This window comes from Sebastes fasciatus, chromosome 5, assembly GCF_043250625.1.
Source record: "Sebastes fasciatus isolate fSebFas1 chromosome 5, fSebFas1.pri, whole genome shotgun sequence".
Lineage (NCBI taxonomy): Eukaryota > Metazoa > Chordata > Actinopteri > Perciformes > Sebastidae > Sebastes > Sebastes fasciatus.
The window spans coordinates 8,209,676-8,230,564 of record NC_133799.1 but is presented as its reverse complement, the minus strand read 5'-3'; the positions used below and the strand labels follow the sequence as shown (position 1 = coordinate 8,230,564).

Genomic DNA, 20,889 nt, shown 5'->3' with positions numbered 1-20,889 from the left:
TATTATGTCAAGTTTTAACTGTGATCTATCTTGTATTAAATGGCTTAACTGGAGAAAAAATGTTTTTCCCGCAAAGTCATGCCTTGCACATTAGACCATGGATACTTCTTGCACACATACACATGATTCACACATGAACACAGAGACATACAAAGTGATTTATGCATGTGGGAGGTGAATGTGAGGAGCTTAATGAGCAGACTGATCTGAGCTCGGAGACAGTCTGACATCACAGGGTCTGAACGTTCACCGAGGCACGAGGCGTCTGCCTCGGTCTCACGTACAGTATTCACTGCTATCTGACTGGGCGACATGTTCTGATGTCAAAATCTTATGTTTTGTTTCTACGTCTCTCTCACTCTCTCTGATAAAACAGGCAGATGTCAATGAGGCTGTTTGCCCGTCCTATCAGTAACTCTGTGGACCTGTGAGTGTTAACACCGTCCTGTCCTTGAGCTGCACTCTCTCCATCTGTTTTGACTCCTGCTTTCATAAACTCTCACATATTCTTTTACCCCCCTTCCCTCCTTCTCACCACAGTGTCTCTCTCTCTAACTCTCAGCTTCTATACACTCAAACATGTGTACACACATACACACAAACATGCAGCAACAGACCAGGCTTTGTCTGTGTTACCTGAGTTGAACTCCCACATTGGGAGTAACAGTACTGACTGGGCTGAATGGGCCTCATTGTCACGCTGACTGGCATTTGCCCCTCGAGTTGATTAGCATGGATCAGAGGAGCCATGAACCCAGTTAGCCAAACTTCTGTCGCTGTTGTTGATGCTTTTTTTTCTTTAGATTTCAAAGTGCCGTCTAGAGTTACGATGACAGAGGTGTACTGTTTGTGCGGGGGTGGATCTGATGTCAGGGGTGAGGACAGATTTCTAAAATCATCAGGAAAACTTTTGCATAATCTGAACAGGCCGACATGCAGCTGCTGCGGCTGGATCCGACTCAGCTTCGAAGTCAGAGGAAAAAGTTTGATCACAAATTGAGTCAAACTCAATTTTTATGAATAATGTAGTAATTTCTCTGTATTTCATTGATTTTCTGACAAGCTCCCTAAACAGAATGGCCTATGGTAAAGGGTCAATTAAACCAAATTACAAACAAAAAACAGCATATTTTCTCACTTACATAGTGGTATTTAATCAGTTTTTATTTTTATTTGCCCAGATTTTTAGATATCCATTTCTGAGATTTCTGTCAGCAAAATTGAAGTGAAGGGAATTTAATTTATGGCAGTCGAAGCATTGAAAACATCTCTTCCCAGAAACTGTGTTTCTGTTTCTCTGGATATTCCACAAACACTGGAACTACTTGACACCAATATAATGGTGACTTCATGGTTAAGTCTGGGGATTATCTAGAGAGATGTAGCCATTAATGTATTTAAATGCAGGACTTTAATGTTTTGAGCCCCACAAACAAAACTGACCTTCACTACGCCCCGAAATCCTCAAATCCTCAAAACCAGCCTGAAAATGAAGAAAATCTGTAACGATTGCGTGAGAGTCTATGGAGCAGCACCGTATAGTTGTCAGACCCTGGTCAGAGCTGGCCGATGCTATGCTATGATTGGCCAGTCTGCGTTCGAGGGGCGGGACTTAGCGAAGGGTCAATTCCACTCTCTTCCGTTGTAATGAAGTAGTGGCAGAAATCTCAGAGATGAAAATCAGTAAACCAAAGGTATCTTCATGGCTAGGTACCACTAGAGGTACGTGAGAAAAGGTGTAAAAAAGGTGTAATATGTTTTTGTTTTATCATTTGGGTGAACTGATCCCTTAAAGGAGTAGTGACATTTGGGGAAAGATTTATTCGCTTTCTTGCCGAAGATTAGATGAGAAGATTGATACCACCAAAGTTTAAGTCATATTGACCTTCTCATCTTAATTTCGGTAAGAAAGTGAATACGCTTATTCCCCCTTATGTCAAACTATTCCTTTAGATAGCGAGATCCACAAAATTAGAGTAAAAAAACAGTGCCGCCATAAGGAGAGAGTGGTAAGGGATATTTAGGGTGAATAAATGGGATATGAATCTGTAGTAATATGGTGACTTGACATTGAGAAGATGAGGTCTCATCTTACCAAAGAAACTAAGCTGAACTTACAATGTATGAATTACTTAATTTTAGGATTTCTGAGTACTGGATTGTTAGATGGAACATGTTACCTCATAGTTAGCACAGGTGCAGTGGTTAGCACTGCCGCCTCACAGCAAGAGGGTCGCAGGTTCAATCCCACAGTTCAAAGACATGCAGGTTAGGTGAATTGTTGACTCTAAATTGCCCGTACGTAGGTGTGAATGTGAGTGTCTGTGAATGGTTGTCTGTTTCTATGTGTCAACCCAGTGATAGTCTGGCGACCTGTCCAGGGTGTAGCCCGCCTCCGCCCAATGTCAGCTGGGATCGGCTCCAGCCCCCCAGCAACCCTGAATAGGATAAGCGGTTACAGATAATGGATGGATTTGTTCCCATGACACACAGTGGGATCCTCTCATGTCATACATGTCACAAGACAGGTCAAAGAGCAGGGGGGTCCAGGAGAGACAGACACACAGGACAGTTTTAATGTTTTTCCCAAGGAGACGTAAACAAGGAGTCTCTTATGGATGAAGTATAAAGCTGGCCTTTGTTACATTTGAATGGTCCACGTTGTTATAAATGAGACAAATCAGGTATTAAGGCTGCCAAACTTTTAGTTGCAGGTGACATCAGCTTAGTTATTTTACATCTTGAAAATATGGAAGGTGCAGCAGCTTCTGTGAGGTTTCTAAACCAGGACTAAGATCCCTTTTACAGGTTTTGATTTCTAATAATGAGGAAGTAAACAACCTCAGAGTGCTGAGGTCAATGTAACTAGACAAGCTCAGTTTACGTGTCACGCTTCTTCGGTTTCTTGGCTTTGATACTTGAATAACAGTTTATCGAGGCCAAGCAAGAACTCATTTGGGTCCCAACACTTTTCCAGCTGTTGTTGAACTGTTGCCAAGAAAAACACGACTATCTTATTAACATTATCTTGATCGTATTTAGTGTGGAGGCCTTGAAACGGAGCCAAGCCAGACTGGTCCAGGTCGGGACGCAGCGGGCTCGATGAAGGCACCAGAGGGGTTCTATGACGAAGGGGTTTGCGTGCAACGAAGGATCAGTGTCTCCAGTAACATATGAAGACCAGCTGAGACAAACCTCAAACGACCTCGAACAGCATGCCTCCCCATGATGGGTAAGCATGGTGTGTCAGTGTACATCTGCGTACATGTGTGTGTGTGTGTGTGTGTGTGTATCCCGGACCACATAACAAAATCAAATTGAGCCAATAAAGATTATTGGCACTGGTGAGCAGGCAAAACAAGATTGATTGTGTTAGTCCATATTGGCAACATGAAACTTCCTGATTGCATCAAGATTAAATACAAGTTCCCCCCAAGTAACATCTAAACAGGCATGTGGCATTCACGGCCCAACAGCGGTTTTAAAAAAAAAGAGATATCTGGATCCTCTCTCTGCCAAAAAATCAGCCACGTTACCACAGAGTAATGATACCCAAACCATGGATTGCATGTTTTGTTTCTTTGTTGATAATAATCAGAAGGATTTAAATTGAAGTGGGGGTATTTTATTGTTGAATTCATTTTGAAAAGGCGGCTTTCTGTCCTGTCCCACAAAGAGGGCGCGGTAGTAGTGGTGTTTTTTTGGCGGGGAACGGGAGGGGAGGGGGGGGGGGGGGGGGGGGGGGGGGGGGGGTCCAAATGCTTCCCAAATACCCAAACAAAAGAGCCGGTCTGTGAAGCAGAGAGCGTTTGAATCCATCTGCGCTGAGCTGAACAGGCCTGCTGGCAAGGGAATACTTCAGGGGAAGGGCAGCCGTCTACTTTATGACTGTGCTGACGTCAATGGCATAATTCAAATACTTGCAGAGTGCATGCTTCCAGCTTTCTGAACCTGCACTCTCTCTCTGCGGCAGGCCGCAGCTAAAACCCGACATGGAATTGGACTCCAGTAAAACAAAATAACAAAACAACAACTGGAATGGGGTCGTGTCGGGCTGAAATAACACAACACCACATGGTACTCATTTGCTAGCCCTTCACTTGTCACAAATGCGAGTGACAGATTGACTAGTCTTTGGAAATTTGTTGCATATTTGCTAACAGAGACTGAAATATTACTTTGGTGCAGACCTTCGAAACTTTAACTCATTCAAGGGGAAAGAGCTCCTATTAGCAGGAAGTGTATATGTGTTTATAGTTTATATAAGTAAAAAAGGAAGAAGAAAACCAATTAGACCCCTTTCTATGAAGAGCTATTCTCTTTTACTGAAAGAGGGAAGTGACACTGATTTTGTGTGAAGTGACGTGTGTGTTGGTGGCACTATAGTGTGAATGCTTTTCAGTGTGTTGACTACAAATGAATACACTCAAACACATAAACCAAGTCTATTCAATTACTTTTTTAGAAAAATAGTGAAGTGCCAGACATTTACATCTACTATCTGATCTGCAAGGCTAGGAATTAAAATGTGAAAACACATTTGACTCTCCTAAATTCCCTCTGCTTAAACAGCCTGTGTTAAAACTTTTTTAGCAAAATAAGTATTTCTGTGCTTAACAAGACATAACTAAGGAATGGGCTAATTAGCCTACTAATAAAATGATGATCTTCTAATAATCAAACAATGTAACCCCCATAAACTTGGTGTGATGTTAGCAGGTTATTCAAATAAAAACACAATGATATTGCCTTTAACAGTCTCAATAGCGTGAGTAGTAACATTGATGATCGGGAATAAACTCTCTTATTGGAAGAAATCATTATTATTATTATTTTTTTTCTTCATATTAATAAATGATCACAGAGCCGTTTTGGGGTTGTTAAAGAGCCGGATTCGGCCCACAGGCCGTCAATTGAATAAGCCTGATATATACAGTATTTAGAGTTGACACATCAGTCAATGGAAAAGTTATTAATCAGCAACTGCTTTTATAAGATTAACTTTTAAAGTCAAAACATGTTAAACTTTTTCTGGTTCCAGCTCCTCAAATACAAAGATTTGCTATTTCTTTCTCTATTGCGAATTTGATATTTTTTGGGTTTCGGACTGTTGGTTGGACAAAACAAGTGATTTTAAGGTGTCACTCTGGACTTTCAGAAATTGTTATGAGCATTTGTCACCTTTTTGACATTTTGTAGACCAAGTAAATAATCAATTGAGAAAATAATCAATAACAGAGTTGCACCACACATATGGGATAGAAACCAAGTGGTTTCTTTTGTAAGTGACTGCAGATTTCTTAGAAACACATGGTCAACATTAACTAACTAGCAAAACAAACAAGCACAAACTTTAATGACCTGTACATAATAAACATATTTCATGGATATTTTTAAGCAAAATTTGGCAATTTGTGGTCCTGCTCAGTCCAGCCCCTCTCCAGGAGTGAGCCCCTTGAAGACTCAGACTGTTTGCTCCTGACACCAGATGTGAAAGGATTGTTTTCCAGAGGTTGAATGACATCATGACGGGATAAGACTGACTGGCTGCTGACTGACTGATAAACTTGATTTACTCTTACAGAAGTGAGGAAAAGGTAGCCGTGCCAAAAAACACTTTATATAGTCAAAACTATTTGTTTTTGCAAGATAGCTGTTACATCAAACGTGATAAAGCATTTGCAATAAACTAACAACATGCTTAAAAAAACAAAAAACAAATTAGCTCAACTACCCAAAATCACAAAGACACTATTAAGATCCTGATAAATCTACAGTATTAATATTTTAATTGTTCTAGGATAAATCTATTTTAGATATTTTTTAGTTTCATGTGATGGTCATGAAGCTTAATTTGTCATCTTGCAAAGCAGGTATAAACCAAGACAGGAAGTTGAATTTAATCAACGCCTGATCTCTGATCTGTTTTTTTTTATAAAAGTCATGACCTGAGGTGACATTTGCGGTCTTTACGTTTGTCGTTGGCCTCGAATTGAGTCAACCAATCTCACAGAGAGGACACAGAGCGACTGCTGGAAGGTTTGTGTACAAGCTGGAAACCGCAACAGACCTGACATTTCAAGAGAATTCCATCAACATATTAAAGAATTATGTTAATCTTATTGATGAGTATTACGTTTCACTTGAACTGATAAAGAACCAAATCAACAAGCAGAAATGTGAAGTGGAATAACTGATAATATATAATGACTCAACGAACCCTCTACATATACAAGCATAAACACACACACACACACACACACACACACACACACACACACACACACACACACACACAAGTGGGTGTTTTCCCAAAACTCAGTTCTGGATCTCCCCTGGCTGGGAGCCACGGTGAGTCTGTGCCAGCGAGTATAGAGAGCTTTGAGTAGGGTAAATACGTGGCACTGCAGCTTCTTTATGACACAGGAGACGTGTGCAGTAAAGCGGGCCAAGCTTGTCGTTTCTGGCCACGTTTCAACACCGGGATTACTTTCAATTAAACCACAAACTCACCACTACCACAACAGAAGCTTATGTCTGTCTTTTATAAGACATTGCATGCGATGGTCACTTTTTGGAAATATACTCCTTCTTGAGAGACCCAAGTAGATTGGATGCTTGAGCCAGCTATTCTGAAACCCTTCAGATGTCTGCCACTCTGTATGGAAACCTCCAACCCTCTTTAACCCTCTTTGGGCACCTGACTGACACTTAAGAGTTTGAGGGCAGAGGGACGGTGAAATGTGACCTAATGCTGGCACATTTCTATGTCTTATTTGAGACAACACGGCTGTCTACAGACACACCCTCACACATACATAAATACAACCCCGTTTGTAGCAACATGCATAATATAAGCACATATGCGGAGATAGTTCTAAAGGAAAATTTCTGTTTATTACAAGTTGATTCTAACATTGTACTCACCAGAGTAATTTGTAAGATCTACGTAGGACCACGGCGGCATCGCTCTAAGAAAGTCCAAGACAATAAGGCAACAAACATAAGCAGTCAGACAGGTTGTTAACAAACTAACAGATTAGCAAGACTATCTAAAATACTTTATTTTGAGGTAAAAGCAAAAGTGAGTGCGCTCGTAATTCAGGGGGTTGTTTAAAACCTATATGATCAGCTGACTGCTCATGTTCCTTCCAAATTACAAAACAATTACCAAACGTCTTTACTAAATAACCAAATAATGCCAGTTAGGTTAGCACAATCCGATATTTCCCTCTCATTCTAAACTACATGATTATCATTAACCCGGAAAACCAGTTTTCCACGTGTGCAGATATTGAGAAAACAGTCTACATTAACAGAGGATTGGCAATTATGTTTAATACATTGTTTGGCCCCTCAAATTTGTATTTTGTAATTTATGTTACAGCTTGTGATGCTACAGTAACTCCATGTTTACTTGCTTTGGATTGGATCAGACAAAAGATGTTTCCAGGCAACCAAGTTACACATGATTAATGGGCCGTATATATGCCGCATCTTTTACACGCTCAAATTTATTGTTGTCAATGTTGATGCGCGGCAGGCGACCTCAAACGCGAGAGCGATGCTGTCGCGGCGAGCAAGCGTTCCCAAACGCCTTCTTTTTGGGCTACGAGGGCTAAAAATAGTTCAACTTTTGGAACGCACCGCATGCCGTGAGACGAGGAACAACCAACCACAGCCATCAGATATCTTTTTTTTCTTCCGGAAATATTAGTCTATGGTAAATATATGGAGGAGAAGTTGTTCCACAAACTATTTTACTTGCTTCACCCTTTCTGACCGAGGATGTCACAACATCTGGTTGAATGGTGAGCCAAACTGACAGAGACATCAAGTGTAAAGCGCCAGGTGTGAAACTTATAAAAGGGTAAGGAGATCATAAATGCAGGCCCATTTCATTTACTTTCACATCTGATGTAACGATAGTAAACAGAGACTGCCAACAACTTTACATAGGACATTTCCATACTCTCCAATGTCGGTAAGGCACATTCAGTACCATCAGTTTATTTACATAAAAATAATCTCATGCAACTGTCAAAATCAATAAAAGCAATGCAAGCAAAGCCCCATACCACTAACAAGAGCAAAGCTAACAGAGAGGTCCAAAGGACAAAGAGAGCTCAGGAGTGGCATTGACATATAAGCGTGTCTTTCCATCACAATGTGGTAATGAGCTAAGATCTTATGCAACAAATTCTCTCTCTCTCTCTCTCAGAGTCTGAGCAGCAGCCAGCACATCAATCACCAACTACAAAGAAACGACTAAGAACCAAATTCCTGGAAAGGAGCAAAGGACAGAAGAGAGTATTATTTTTAAGAAACTTGCGTAACCCTTTCAGTTGAATATTAGGGCTGAAAAACAAAAACTTCTGTTTTGGGAGGGATGCCATTCCTCTGGGTTTGCCAACAGACGCCTTCCACCAAACCAAACCCATGTTAAGATGCTGGGCAGGATTGTCTTTGGATTGGTTTTCACTCTCTGCCTCCAGTAGCCTGCTGACTTTGAAGAGATTTAACATAGCATTTCCTTCAGCGCTACAACAAGTAGTCGATTAATCAATACATTCAACAGTTTCAACAGAAAATGAATCGGCAACTATGTTTGATTAAACACTGTTTTCTCTGTATTATAGGATTGTAAACAGAACATTCTTGGATTTTGGACTGTTGGTTAGATAAAACAAGACATCCGATGATCAGATCAGATGAAACACTTCGCTTTCATTTAAAAATAAAAGCCTTCAAACATTTTTTTCTGTGGACAGAATTCCTTAATTCTTTAACACAAGGCTTTTATTCTGAAATATTTACAGGACAGTGTTGTAGGAGATGCAGTGACTTGCACAGCTCCATGAATGAATAAAGTACTGTAATGGCAATTTTCATATCTGCAGTTTAACACTGTACCTTTAGATAATCTCAGGGCCTCACATGTTCAACTTCGTCACCATAAGACAGTGACCTGACATTTTAGTTCTCTGTAACTGCAAACAACAGATTGCTGAAATACTTGTTATGTCTTGTGATGCTCTGTTGTCTGCTGTGTGCTGACGCATTGATACACTTTCTATCCTTCTCTTCTTTTCTTCTTTGCACTTATCTTCATGTTATGCTTTAAATGTATAAATACTGACTACTCTTTGTATTCGGGGCTCACTTGCCACAGTCCACAACAGGTGGCTGTGCTCGTGAGTCCATCTGCAGATGTTTTAGTTATTAATGTATGCCTTTTTATTAAATTCACTGAAAGACAAGTTGTTACGTTGGTTTGTGTCTTGTTTTAACAGAAACTGCCACCACAGTACCATCTTTTAACTGTGGATTATTACTATTATTTACAAATGAGCACACGCTTCTTAACCCTTTTCTGTCTAAAATAAATATAAATGACAGTCATAATGAAATGAAATGGCCATTATTGAAAGGCAAACTCAATGTAGAAAGAAAGGGCTGGCAGCAGCAGAAACGCTGCCGGTGTGGACTCCCCACGCGTGAGATACGCAGCGGTTCAGGGAGGCAGTTGCCAAGCGCTGCTGACGTTCCCTGTGTGGCCCGGGCGTTACGGTTTCCACCCTGTCTCCAGTCTTTATGTGCTAAACTAGCCTAAACACATCCTGACTACAGCTTTGCACTTAACACACACATGACTGATATCCTGCTTTATAATTCACTCTTGGAAATAAAACAAATAAGCATATTTCCCAAACTCTTGAACTGTTCCTCTATTATCTACTGGATGTTAACATGTTATGTACCATTTAGCATGTCCACATGTAGCATCCCAGATAGCAAACGTTCAGAAAGTTTGCTATATGGTTGAGATTGAAAAATCAACTTTAAATCAGATTGTATTTACAGCCTGGTCTCCACAACCAGTAAAAACAAGCCTCTTTTTCTCTCCACTGACAGACTGGTGATATAACCTACCGTAAGCTGTGAGTAAGAGGACTGATATTGAGGCGAGTTTACACGGTTACACATTCACAGACACACGCTTACTGTAACCTGTATGATACAGAAGCTCCGGTAGAAAATATTATCAATGACGTCAGCTTGTCTCCAGGAGTCAGAACGTATAAACAACGGTTAGATCTGAGCAGAGCGGGAGAGCAGGCGGTTTTGAGGAGGGACGTGATATTCCTCACCTCCTCTCTGAGAGCAAACATACAGCTACCCACATCTGTCTCACACACACACACACACACACACACACACACACACACACACACACACACACACACACACACACACACACACACACACACACACACACACACAAACTGATGGCAGGCTCTCACTTACATACAGGTACACTCACGACTTCACCTGATGATGCAATGTGGGCAAACAAGGATTCCGTAAACACACACTTGTGGATGTGAACACACAGTGGGACGTGCATTTGTCAAAGTAGCCTGGGTTGCATTCACATTACATTTCAAAGTAGCGAGTCAGTGTCATTGGCAGGGAATAGTCATCGTAGAGAGAGAGAGAGGGGGGACACTTTGATGGCTGTTGTGGTTTAATACTGGGCTGTAGTTCCCGCTCTTCTTCTGTACTCTGGTCATGTTTCCAGGGTATTTCTCTCTGGGTGACACATGCTGGAGGTGATGGTAATAATGTTTGGACAGGCAGTGTGGCTGCTCGGAAGGATTATTAGGAATGGAAATGAAAGTAATGTAGCCAACTCTTTTGTCATGTCTTTTTTCTTTCTCAGGCATAAATATTCACTGCATAAATATTTTACTGGTCAAGACGTCAATGAAAAACAAGTCCTTCAAACTAAGCACAAAATAGGTCATTGCGTTAAAGTAAGGTAAAACCATTTCAAATAAATGATAATGGCTTAAAATGATTCTTACAACTGTTTTCTGATCAGCCACTGCTATAGTTAAGGTTTGATTGGGCTTAGGTACAAAAAGTACTTGGTTAAAGTCAGGGGAACTATCATGTTTGGGGTTAAAAAAGTTACTAGGTTAAGGTTAGATGATCGTGGTTATGGTGAAAAGCATTGATCATGGTAGGAAACGGGATGCCAACAGCGGTCTCTCGTGTCAAAGTCCCACACTCTACTGACCCAACCATCAACCCCGACCTCCTCTCTTTTGTGGCGTTATGACAACATCACGCTAGAGTTCTTCTGCCTTTGCTTCTGTATAAACCTTCACACGTAAACAATCAATCAAGAATAATAGATAGATAAATAGATAAAGACAAAAAGAGGGTTTAGGGATACATGAAAGTGGTCTGACTATCCCGACAAACAAGTTTGTGTCAAAGATATTGCCATGATCGGTTGCAGGAAAATAATTTTCAAATAATGTTTGTCAGTGGGCAGTATTGTCTGGGCGTGTACCGCATCCCAATTTGACAATGACAGCCTCATGCATTTATGTCAAGGCCAAGTGGTTAGAGGAACTTACTTCTGACAGAAGATGAGCTTCAGTTTTATTAATTGGAAATTAGACAACCATAGTTTAAAAGAAGCAGCACTCATTTAGTTTGGCAATTTCTGTGCTCTTTTTTAAATCTAAATATTGTATGAAAGCATCAAGTTACAGTTTTATTCCGAAGCAGATGAGATTCTTTAGAAATACAATTCATCCTACAGAACAAATCTACTCATGTGAATATCTGCTATTAACTATATAAATAATAACAATAACAGTATTAATACAACTGACATTATCATTCTCAGTTTGTCATCCTGACTGAAAGTCAGCAGAAGTTGTTGGCTGTTCTGTGATCAGTGGGAATAACGTGCAGGAAGGCCTGAGAGCCAGATTGAAAGAAATAAAGGCATTCAGCCTGCACCAGATTCTTTTGGAACCAAGAGTAATCCACTATTCAATTCAGAAAGTGTGTTTTTGGCACTTATAGGGTCAAAATAATAATGTTCACTGTACACTACACAATCTACTCGGTGCCACTAGTCCTGCTCTGTGCAGCACTGTGCCACAGTGCATAGAGGAGTTATCTGAGGACACATCTATGAGTGGATAATTTCCCTGAATCAAAACTCTAATCTGTGAGGGGAACACACAAAACACAAAGTGTCTATTTGAGCATAAACACACCTTATAGAGAGCGTGTGAGAATGAGAGATGAGCAATCAATGGAGAGCTGAAGAGGATAATACATGACCCGAGGTCAAGCATCTCTGAAACAGCAGTGTACTCATAATGAGCTGTCCCCTTCCTAAATGAGATACAGTGTTCACTGTGAAGACACAGGCAGACTGACACCTACCATTTAATGAAACGATAACAAGCCATACACTAAAATATGAATGTTTGGAGAAGGGAACTAGATACACATTTTGTTTTAAACCAAAAACTGACACAGGACAAGCATTTTTCCGGCTGGACACCTGAGGCTTGTTACTGTGTGCACATTCATATCATGACGGGAAAAGGAAAGGCATCTCTGAATGAAAAGGGCCATGGGTTGGAATCGAACCCAGGCCGCTGCAGTAAGGACTCAGCCTACATGGGGCGCACGCTCTACCAGGTGAGCCAGAGGTCACCCCCTTTAAGGCTTCTTAAAGTAGTAGTATGATATGATAGTGTCATCACTAAACAATCAACAAAATAGTTTGATGCTGAATTAAAAAGGAAAATATGTTGTGGTTATGAACCAGAACGTGACCCAAATCTTATTTGTCAAATTAATAATTATACAAGTGTCAACACAATAAACTGCTTTGCTGTTTTGCATCTTCAGTCAGGGAGGGAGAAATGAACAAACACAAAGCTTTGTTTGATCAAGTCGATAGCCTCATTATGCCATTATGTCACCTCGTCACACACAAGACACTAAACGGAAAAGAGACGATAACAAGCAGCTTTGCAGAGCTCTGTTTGTTGAGAAGAGTGTGACTGATGAGGATCTACTGACACATACTGTACACACACAGACAGACATCAAGAACTGCTTCATGGACAAAATATACACATTGTAGTGTAGAGCAAACAGTGGAGGTCTGTCTTTTTCTCAGAGAGAGAGGCTGAAGGTAAACAGTCTTATCTGCAATCGCCGAGGAACAGACTCCTCTCTCTACACTGATTCCTCTGTTGATACACTGTAGTACAAAAGATGTTTTCATGTGACCAGCAGAACACCTTGCACAACACAAGATACACCACTAAGACCGTCAGCTGGTTTAAACCGTGGCTATGAAGTGTTTACACAGGTATTAAAAAGCGAGCAGTAGGTCAACATCATGCACATTTTGTACTGTACTGTATGTGCTGATCTGTACTATACGTCTGACTGACAATGAACCTGACAGCCTAAGTAGGCTACTTTCCCTGGTTCCTCGTTTATTAGCATGTTATTATTATGTAATTAAACTATTCTCAACTAATTTTAATAATCTAATAATCTAATAATTAACATGTGAGTTCTTGAGTTATGGCAAAAAAAAGTGGTTTGTGAGGTCACAGTGACCTTTGACCATCAAAACCTAATCAGTTCATCCTTGAGTCCAAGTGAACGTTTATGTCAAATTTGAAGAAATTACCTCCAGGCGTTCCTGAGATATCACGTTCACAAAAATGGGACGGACAGACGGACAACCCCAAAACATAATGTCTCCGGCCATGGCTGTCTCCGGTGTGGAGGCATAAAAAAGTAGATCTATTATCTCAGTAATACACTGTACAATGATTTCATTGCAAAAAGGAAGTAAAACCTAAATATGACTTCACTGGATTTCCCCTTAAGTCTAAAGTTAAAGCAGCAGTGGGCAGAATTGGAGCAAATATAGTTTAAAAAAAAGTAATTTCTATAGAACGGGCACTATATCCTGACAGTAGTGCATGAGACAGGTAAGCTGAAAAAAAATGATGTGCCTCTGTGTCCTCTGGTGCTCCTAATGGCATCTGCAAGATTTGACAGAACGGAGGAAAAAAAACAGTCAGAGCTGAGCTGGAGCCTGCCGTCTCTGAGCAGCTGTCAATCACTTGCAAACTCTGATCAAACGGTCAAACTAGGCAGAGCTGATCAAATATGAATCAATATTCTGTTACTGTAATGCCTATTTCTTGCCTCAAATGTTTTCAGAAACATCTTGTAGTGTACTGTTTAGCTGTAAAATGAGAAAGTTTGTGACCCGGCAGCCATGTTGAGATCAGTTGAGGAAATACTAAGCACCGCCCACCAACCAGAGCACAGCCAATAGAAATGCTCTCTCTCTCTCTGAAATGACCTGTGATTGGTCAAAGTCTCCCCTCACGGGCTAGATTTTTCAAAGTCTGATAACAGAGCCATGAGGAGGTGCAGAAGTCTAGTTTTCTCTCAGAACACTTGAATTACAATATGCTGAAAAGTTATTATGGAATTTTTGCCCAATGATGCCAAAAACATGCTGCCTACTGCAGGTTTAAGTTAAAGAAATTTAAAAAAAGACAGCTGTTGAAGGGAGACCCCTAAACAAAAATCACCAACCCGATGGATTTAAAGAAGTTAAAATTAATTTCAACAACTTTCTATGCAACATACTGTGCACTGAAACCTAACGAGACTAAGAGTCTACAGCCACGCTAGCTGCTCTGTGAGGCAGTAATATTTGCTAACATTAAGCACTGAACACAAAGTACAGTTGAGTCTGATGGGAATGTCATTAGTTTTGTAGGTATTTGGTCATGAACCAAAGCTACATGAAAAGTCAGGGCTTCAGCAAAGTTATTACAATTCATCCTGAGGGGGACATTAAAGTGTGTACCAAATTTCATAACAATCCATCCAAACATTGTTGAGACATTTCACCAAAGAAAAAGACAAATGTCAACCTCATAATAATGTAATATCTAGGTGACATTTGTGTTCACTGCAAACTGGCACCTTGTTTAAACGAGTTTGTTTAACATTAATGTAAACCAGAAAAGCAGATCTCTATCAAGAATGCTTGTGTAAAGCCGGGTTTACGACCCAATGTGTGAAACCACGCAGCGAGGTCATAGATGAGTTGTGAATGGAGTAATAACAGTGCTTTCATGCTGGGGTTTGTGACGCAGGTCAGCCCATGTCTGCTCTTTGTCTGCCTGTCATGCCAAAGGAACTTATTTGTCCCATGAGAAAGATTGATGAACTGGTTTGTCTAAACACCTGGGGGAGTGTGTACGTCTATATGTGTGTGTGTGTGTATGAGGAAGTCGCTGTTGTCACAGTGGCCTGTTTCCTCATTAGTGTCACAATCCTTCCCAGCATGTTCTTCCTTCCACTGACAGAAAGGTGTCTGTGTGACAAGAAAACACGCACAACAAACTTGATCGATTTACATTCAGGTAACACTCACACCCTCTTTCTTTACATGCATTCACAACTTCTGTTATGCCATTTGTACACATCAGCACACAAACATGCGTCCACAATGCACCTGCCAAGCCAAGTATGACGCATTTCTAGACACAAATCTGTCCTCTGGTAGAAGAAGTCATCCTGCCTCTCATTCAAAACAAGGACGCCCTGGGGTGTCAGCGGTATACTAGCAGAGGGACTGGAGCTTTAGCAAAGGTTTAGGGATTATTACAAGACTGTTGTATTAGACTGCATTCGTTTTGGCTAGTTGTACCTAATAATTCAAGGGTAGGGTTCAACGGAAATATTAATAACACTAAGGAGGGCTTTGCTTTTTTATAAAGTTAAATATATGGTTAAGCCCTCCTCCACTCCCTAGACATTTTTGTACAGTCCCTTAAATTGGTAAAACATATTCCTCACAAGATTAACTTGGGTCAGCTTGAGTAGTTAAACAGAGTGTACCCAAGATAATTTGATTCCAACCCCGGTGTGAAATAATTGGAAAAGGATGCTCCATCATTAGTGGATGAATAGCAGCAGCTGTAAACTGAATATGACCCTGGTTTTACATAACAGGCTGAACGTCACAGGCTGTTGCTATCATTCTTTCAGCTATTGTCAGTGAGCAGCCGCTAGCTGCACACTGCTGGAGGCATGCCACTGCTGCCAGGAACATGCAGAAAAAGTGCCAATATCCCGTCATCTTAGTTTCCAATAATCAAATGTACCTGTCAGTTATGTAGCACAGCTCACAAGATCTTATCAAAGGCACACAGGTTGTGTTATTGTATGCACACGGCTGATGCTACGAAATGATAGGAGCTATTTTGCCCCATATTTTTCCATCAGGAAGTACCACAAAAACCACACACACACACACACACACACACACACACACACACACACACACACACACACACACACACACACACACACACACACAATATCAAATACACATGCTGCCTCCATAAGGCTCTACATCATGAGGACCTTTCACATAGTTAGAGAGGTACGGAGAAACAAAACACACTGCCTGGCACACATCTACACTCTGCTTGTTTGTCTTGCAAAGTACTTGCAGTAAATCAGAGGGGGAAATTATTCTACAGGTATCACAGCCTTTCCTGTCAGCAGTCTACTCTAAACAGTTCCCGTCAGAGAAACCCAAACCCTCTCACCATCACATTAAGTTCTTTCTCTAAGGTTTCAGCTCCTTATCCTACCCAGTGACCGCACACTCTGCCTGGATACCAGGAGCAGTCTGAGTGGGGTTTTTAGAGAAAACTTCCAGTGATTTTGTCTTTATTTAATGGAAATTAATCAAATTTTGGCCGTAAATCTGGCCTCAAACCTTTAAACATGACGCAGGATGAGGTTGCAGTAATATTTGGGTGTCTGCACAGTAGCCGGACCGCTCTGGGAGCCCCCCCTGAGGCTGTTTAAGTACCCAGGAGCGGGAAGTAGTTAAGAGGACAGGTAACACAAGACACCCAGGGACATAAATACTGAGACTTCCAGGCTACCAACATGGAGAGAAACCGGGCCAAGAATGTGTTTCTCAATACTTGGACACCTGGACGGTGGAGAAGAGAGGACAGAAAGAGAGAAGGGGGGTTACGGAGGTAGAGCATTGCTTTCACCAGAATAGAGTCAGGGTTGGAGGAAAAGGAGGGAGTCGCTGTCATGGCAACTGCTCATGTTGGCATTTTGTGGACGTGCACAGCAGAGTGTGAGGCGAGAGACAGAGTGATAGGTTGGCAGATACTGTATCTGTGACATTTAGACATGGTAGCCCTGCCATAATCTCTCTTATTGAACCGATGCCATATCAAAACCACGAGGCTGGAAGTGGTCCAGCATTACCTCACCAACCAAAGATGGTTTGCTGCCCCTAAGGGAATGTAGATGTTGTTGTTTCAGACATGTGATACCAGACTCATAAATCTAATGACAGCATTAGTAAATTCCTATCAATCCAATAGAAGATTTATTTGGTAAACAGCTTCCAGATGGCAGCTCCATTGTCATTTATTGTGCATTAAATGCTCAAAAACCAGGCCTAACAGCTCATCTATGTTCCATTTTTAACAAATAAACAACACAGTTAATGCCACATATTTTCCCTTGGAAATAAATATTAAGTGAGTTGTAGGTTAAAGCATCTATATGACATTCAAACACTCAAGACAGACCATGATTATATGGCAGTGGTAGTGCGGACCCAAGACCAGTTTTTAACATGCATAGTGTGCATGCATACACACTGTGTGTTAGTGAGATGAACACACTGGTCACCCTGGTAGATATTCGTCTCTATTTGGAGTCGGCGGGCTGCGTCAGTGAGAAGCCCCAGACAGGTGCACCGCTGTGGAGGAGTTATTGCTACTGGAGCCTCTGGCTTTAGCTGGGTGTGTCACATGACAACCTATTATGAGATCCTGGAAAATAAATGTCTGCATACACACCACTTCTCCGTGTGTGTGTGTGTGTGTCTTTGTGTGTGTGTGTGTGTATGTGGTGCAACAGCACATAGAAAAGCAGTGGTGCTGCATATAGCTGTATATAATGCAGTCTCTGAAGCGATGCACGTGTTTCCTGCAGCATACAGTGATGATCACCACATGAAAGGTATGCTTTAACAAAAACAAAATACTCTGACTGACAGCGCGTAGTTCCTCAAAGAACACTGTAGCGTCTAAAACAAATTGAAACCAAAGACTCTCTGTATGACAATCAAGTGTCTGCAGTTGTTTTATGAAGTGGACTTAGTGTACAAAAGCATATTTTCTCTGCTTTCAAGGAATTTTCAATGGAGCACGACCAAACACCACTGTTATCATGTCAGACATACAATGACCACATACAGCACCTGCTGCCACTATCATAACTGCATGTCTCTAATAATGTTTAAGTTGGAACTATTTTGTTTTATGATACAAAAGATACTATTTGAAGAAGGGATGCTAATAATTAACCGTTAACATACATTTTTTAATTTTAATCAATTAATGCTATCTGTTAAAAGAAATATTAAAATCTAAATAAAAAGGAGCGGCTTGTCACTTAAAAGAGAATAGCTGGTCCACTTTAAGTGAGCCTGAGCCGTTGCTGTTGTGAGCCTCTGTGGCTTCTAGACGCCGACAGTAACGTTAATATTGCCGTTCCTTAGCAGCGGTGTTCTTCATATATTAACCACTTGAACGCCAAATATGTTATTTACACAATTTCCCATGTTATAAACAGGAGCTCACGGGTTTCATTTGACGGCACCATATAACTACTGAAAACTTCATACTCGGACACTCGCTAACGTTACGGCGGGCTGACAGAGTACGCCAGGCAGACTCACAGCTGACAACCTCGCAGCTAAACTAACTGATGTGGTGCAGAGTTACTGGGAAAGTGGCTGCATGTGTCCACGACAATACACGCAGCATCGTGTCTGCTAACGCTCGCCGGACGGGTGAACTGGGGACTCAGTTGTCTGTTTTGCACATACACTGCAGTTGGCGATAAATTATGGATTTGACCTGTTTGTGCATCAGCTTATCGTTGCAGCTGGGCAGCTTGTTGAGCACCTAAAACCACAGCACCGCTGCATGAAACTGACTAATCTTGTCTGTTAACGGTTAATGATCAGTTCACAAGGGCTGGCTATTGGTTTAAAAAACAAAAAACAAACAAAAAAAAAAAAATTAGCATCCCTTATTTGAGTATTTTGTACATTTTGTAGCAGACGCTAATGAATGTGCATTCTGTAAAACCCCTAAATCATGTTAGCTTCGACTTTAGTTGCTTATTGCTATAATATATATAAAATATATAATATAAAATAATACACAGGACTGCAACACCCATATTGTTGCAGCCCCGTGTATATTATCCTGGGTACATGAATGTCAGCAAAATTAAACGTATAAACTGACACATCAATGAGCCACACTGTATACACCAGTGACAGCTGTACTGGTACTGTGAGAAGTCAAAGACAATCTGTTTTGTTTCTCTGTTTATTTTTTTGCTTTAGATCCTCCAGCTGCTCATCTCCAGCCCACTTTCCTGTTTTCCCTGCATCATATCTTCTCCGACACCTCCTCGCTTATTCTTCCTCCCTTCTCAAGACAAACCTTATCTCTCCTGCCCTCTCACCTCATCACTCCTCATCTCCTCCTTTCATCCCTCCTCCTGTTCTGTCTCTCTTGTCCTCCTCTCTGTGACCTCCTCAGTGCATTCCTGCACGCACTGGGACACTGTTTGTTGCAGGGAGTGCAGGGTTGTCTGAGGTTTGTATTAAATAAAACTCATTAAGAGATTGATGAGGACCTCTTCATTCACTGCCCTTTGCTCTGCTCTCTCAAACCTGTTGGCGCAGATGAAACAAATCTTGTACGTGTTTCCGTGACTTGATGAAATTATACAAGAAAGATTATTTTTCTTGTTCTTAACTGTGAGCCCAGAACAACAAACAGACATTGTGGATCTTTCAGTTGATGTTGTGCTTGTGAGAATGGGCGGTGGAGGATGATACATTCTTATACCTTAAAAGTTGAGGGTAACGGCTGTGTTAAGACTGGGTTTGCAGCTCATAAAAAATTAAGCCATTTATGTTTTATTTTCTGATCTGTTTCTTTACTGAGCTCACAAGAGGATCTTCTTCTCTTCCCTGACTCCAGCAAACTCTCAGGTGAGGTCTCACAAGGACATATTTCACTTCCAAATTTGTAGGATGAGATACAATGGACTTTTAAAGTGTATTGTAACAAGACTAAAGCTGTGTCTCTATTCGCGTTCTTCCATACTAGCGCTTGCTATATTGAGTGCATAAGTGCATTCACACTGACAAGTACGGCAAAATGCAGTGCACTCTAAGTACCCGGATGTTGTATTCAAAACGGTCAAAACTTTAGTGTGGAACGCTAGACACTTCTCACCCTCAACAGTTGCCATGTTTGTTACGCAGCGGAAGGGGAGAGACCACTGACCTATTTTAAAACGTGAAATGGCGGGGAAGGAAACTGCAGCAGATCCGATTGAAACGGCGAACACCAAACTATACAAATTTATCGTATCGTGGGGCCTCTGGTGATTCCCACCCCTATAATGTGGGGATCATGAATCCGTACAATACAATAGGTGGACAGACCTACTGACCAACTGACCATCAGACCGACTTTGCTGTCCGTAGAGCCCTGCTGCTCGCATGGCTAAAAAACATTCAAATGTGCAACATAACTGAAACTCTAAATCTGTCATACTACCCTTCTACAAACAAAGAACTTCCAAAGCATTGATTACCAAATTTAGCAGCAGCACTGTTTTTATCCACTGTTTCTATATAAAGCTTTTACCTAAGACCCAGCTAGTTCAGTAAGAATTTCCTGGTCAGACTAAGACAAAGAGAGAGCCGTTCATAAGACCAAACTGTCCACACTCTGTGTGTACCATACCATATATAGCAAATGTACTGTATGTGCATTGTTTTTTTACCCTATTGCATAACAGTTCCACATTGTCCAAATACCTTTCACCCATACAGTTAACTCAGACGTATTGTTTAGTGTTGACCAAAAACCAGCTCTT

At 41.1% G+C, this 20,889-nt stretch overlaps 1 protein-coding gene across 6 annotated transcripts in view; it reads right to left on the bottom strand.

The window, feature by feature from the left end:
• pde4ba (phosphodiesterase 4B, cAMP-specific a) overlaps positions 1–20,889 on the bottom strand; it is a 205,618-nt gene that overhangs the window by 32,137 nt on the left and 152,592 nt on the right. The window contains exon 1 of one of the 6 annotated variants that reach the window (XM_074634892.1): positions 6,928–6,971. The exons of the other annotated variants lie outside the window; for them this stretch is intronic. Coding sequence (XP_074490993.1) covers positions 6,928–6,967 — 40 coding nt within the window. The 5' untranslated portion in view covers positions 6,968–6,971. Of the gene's footprint in view, positions 1–6,927; positions 6,972–20,889 lie in introns of those variants that run through there. 6 annotated transcript variants of the gene reach the window in all.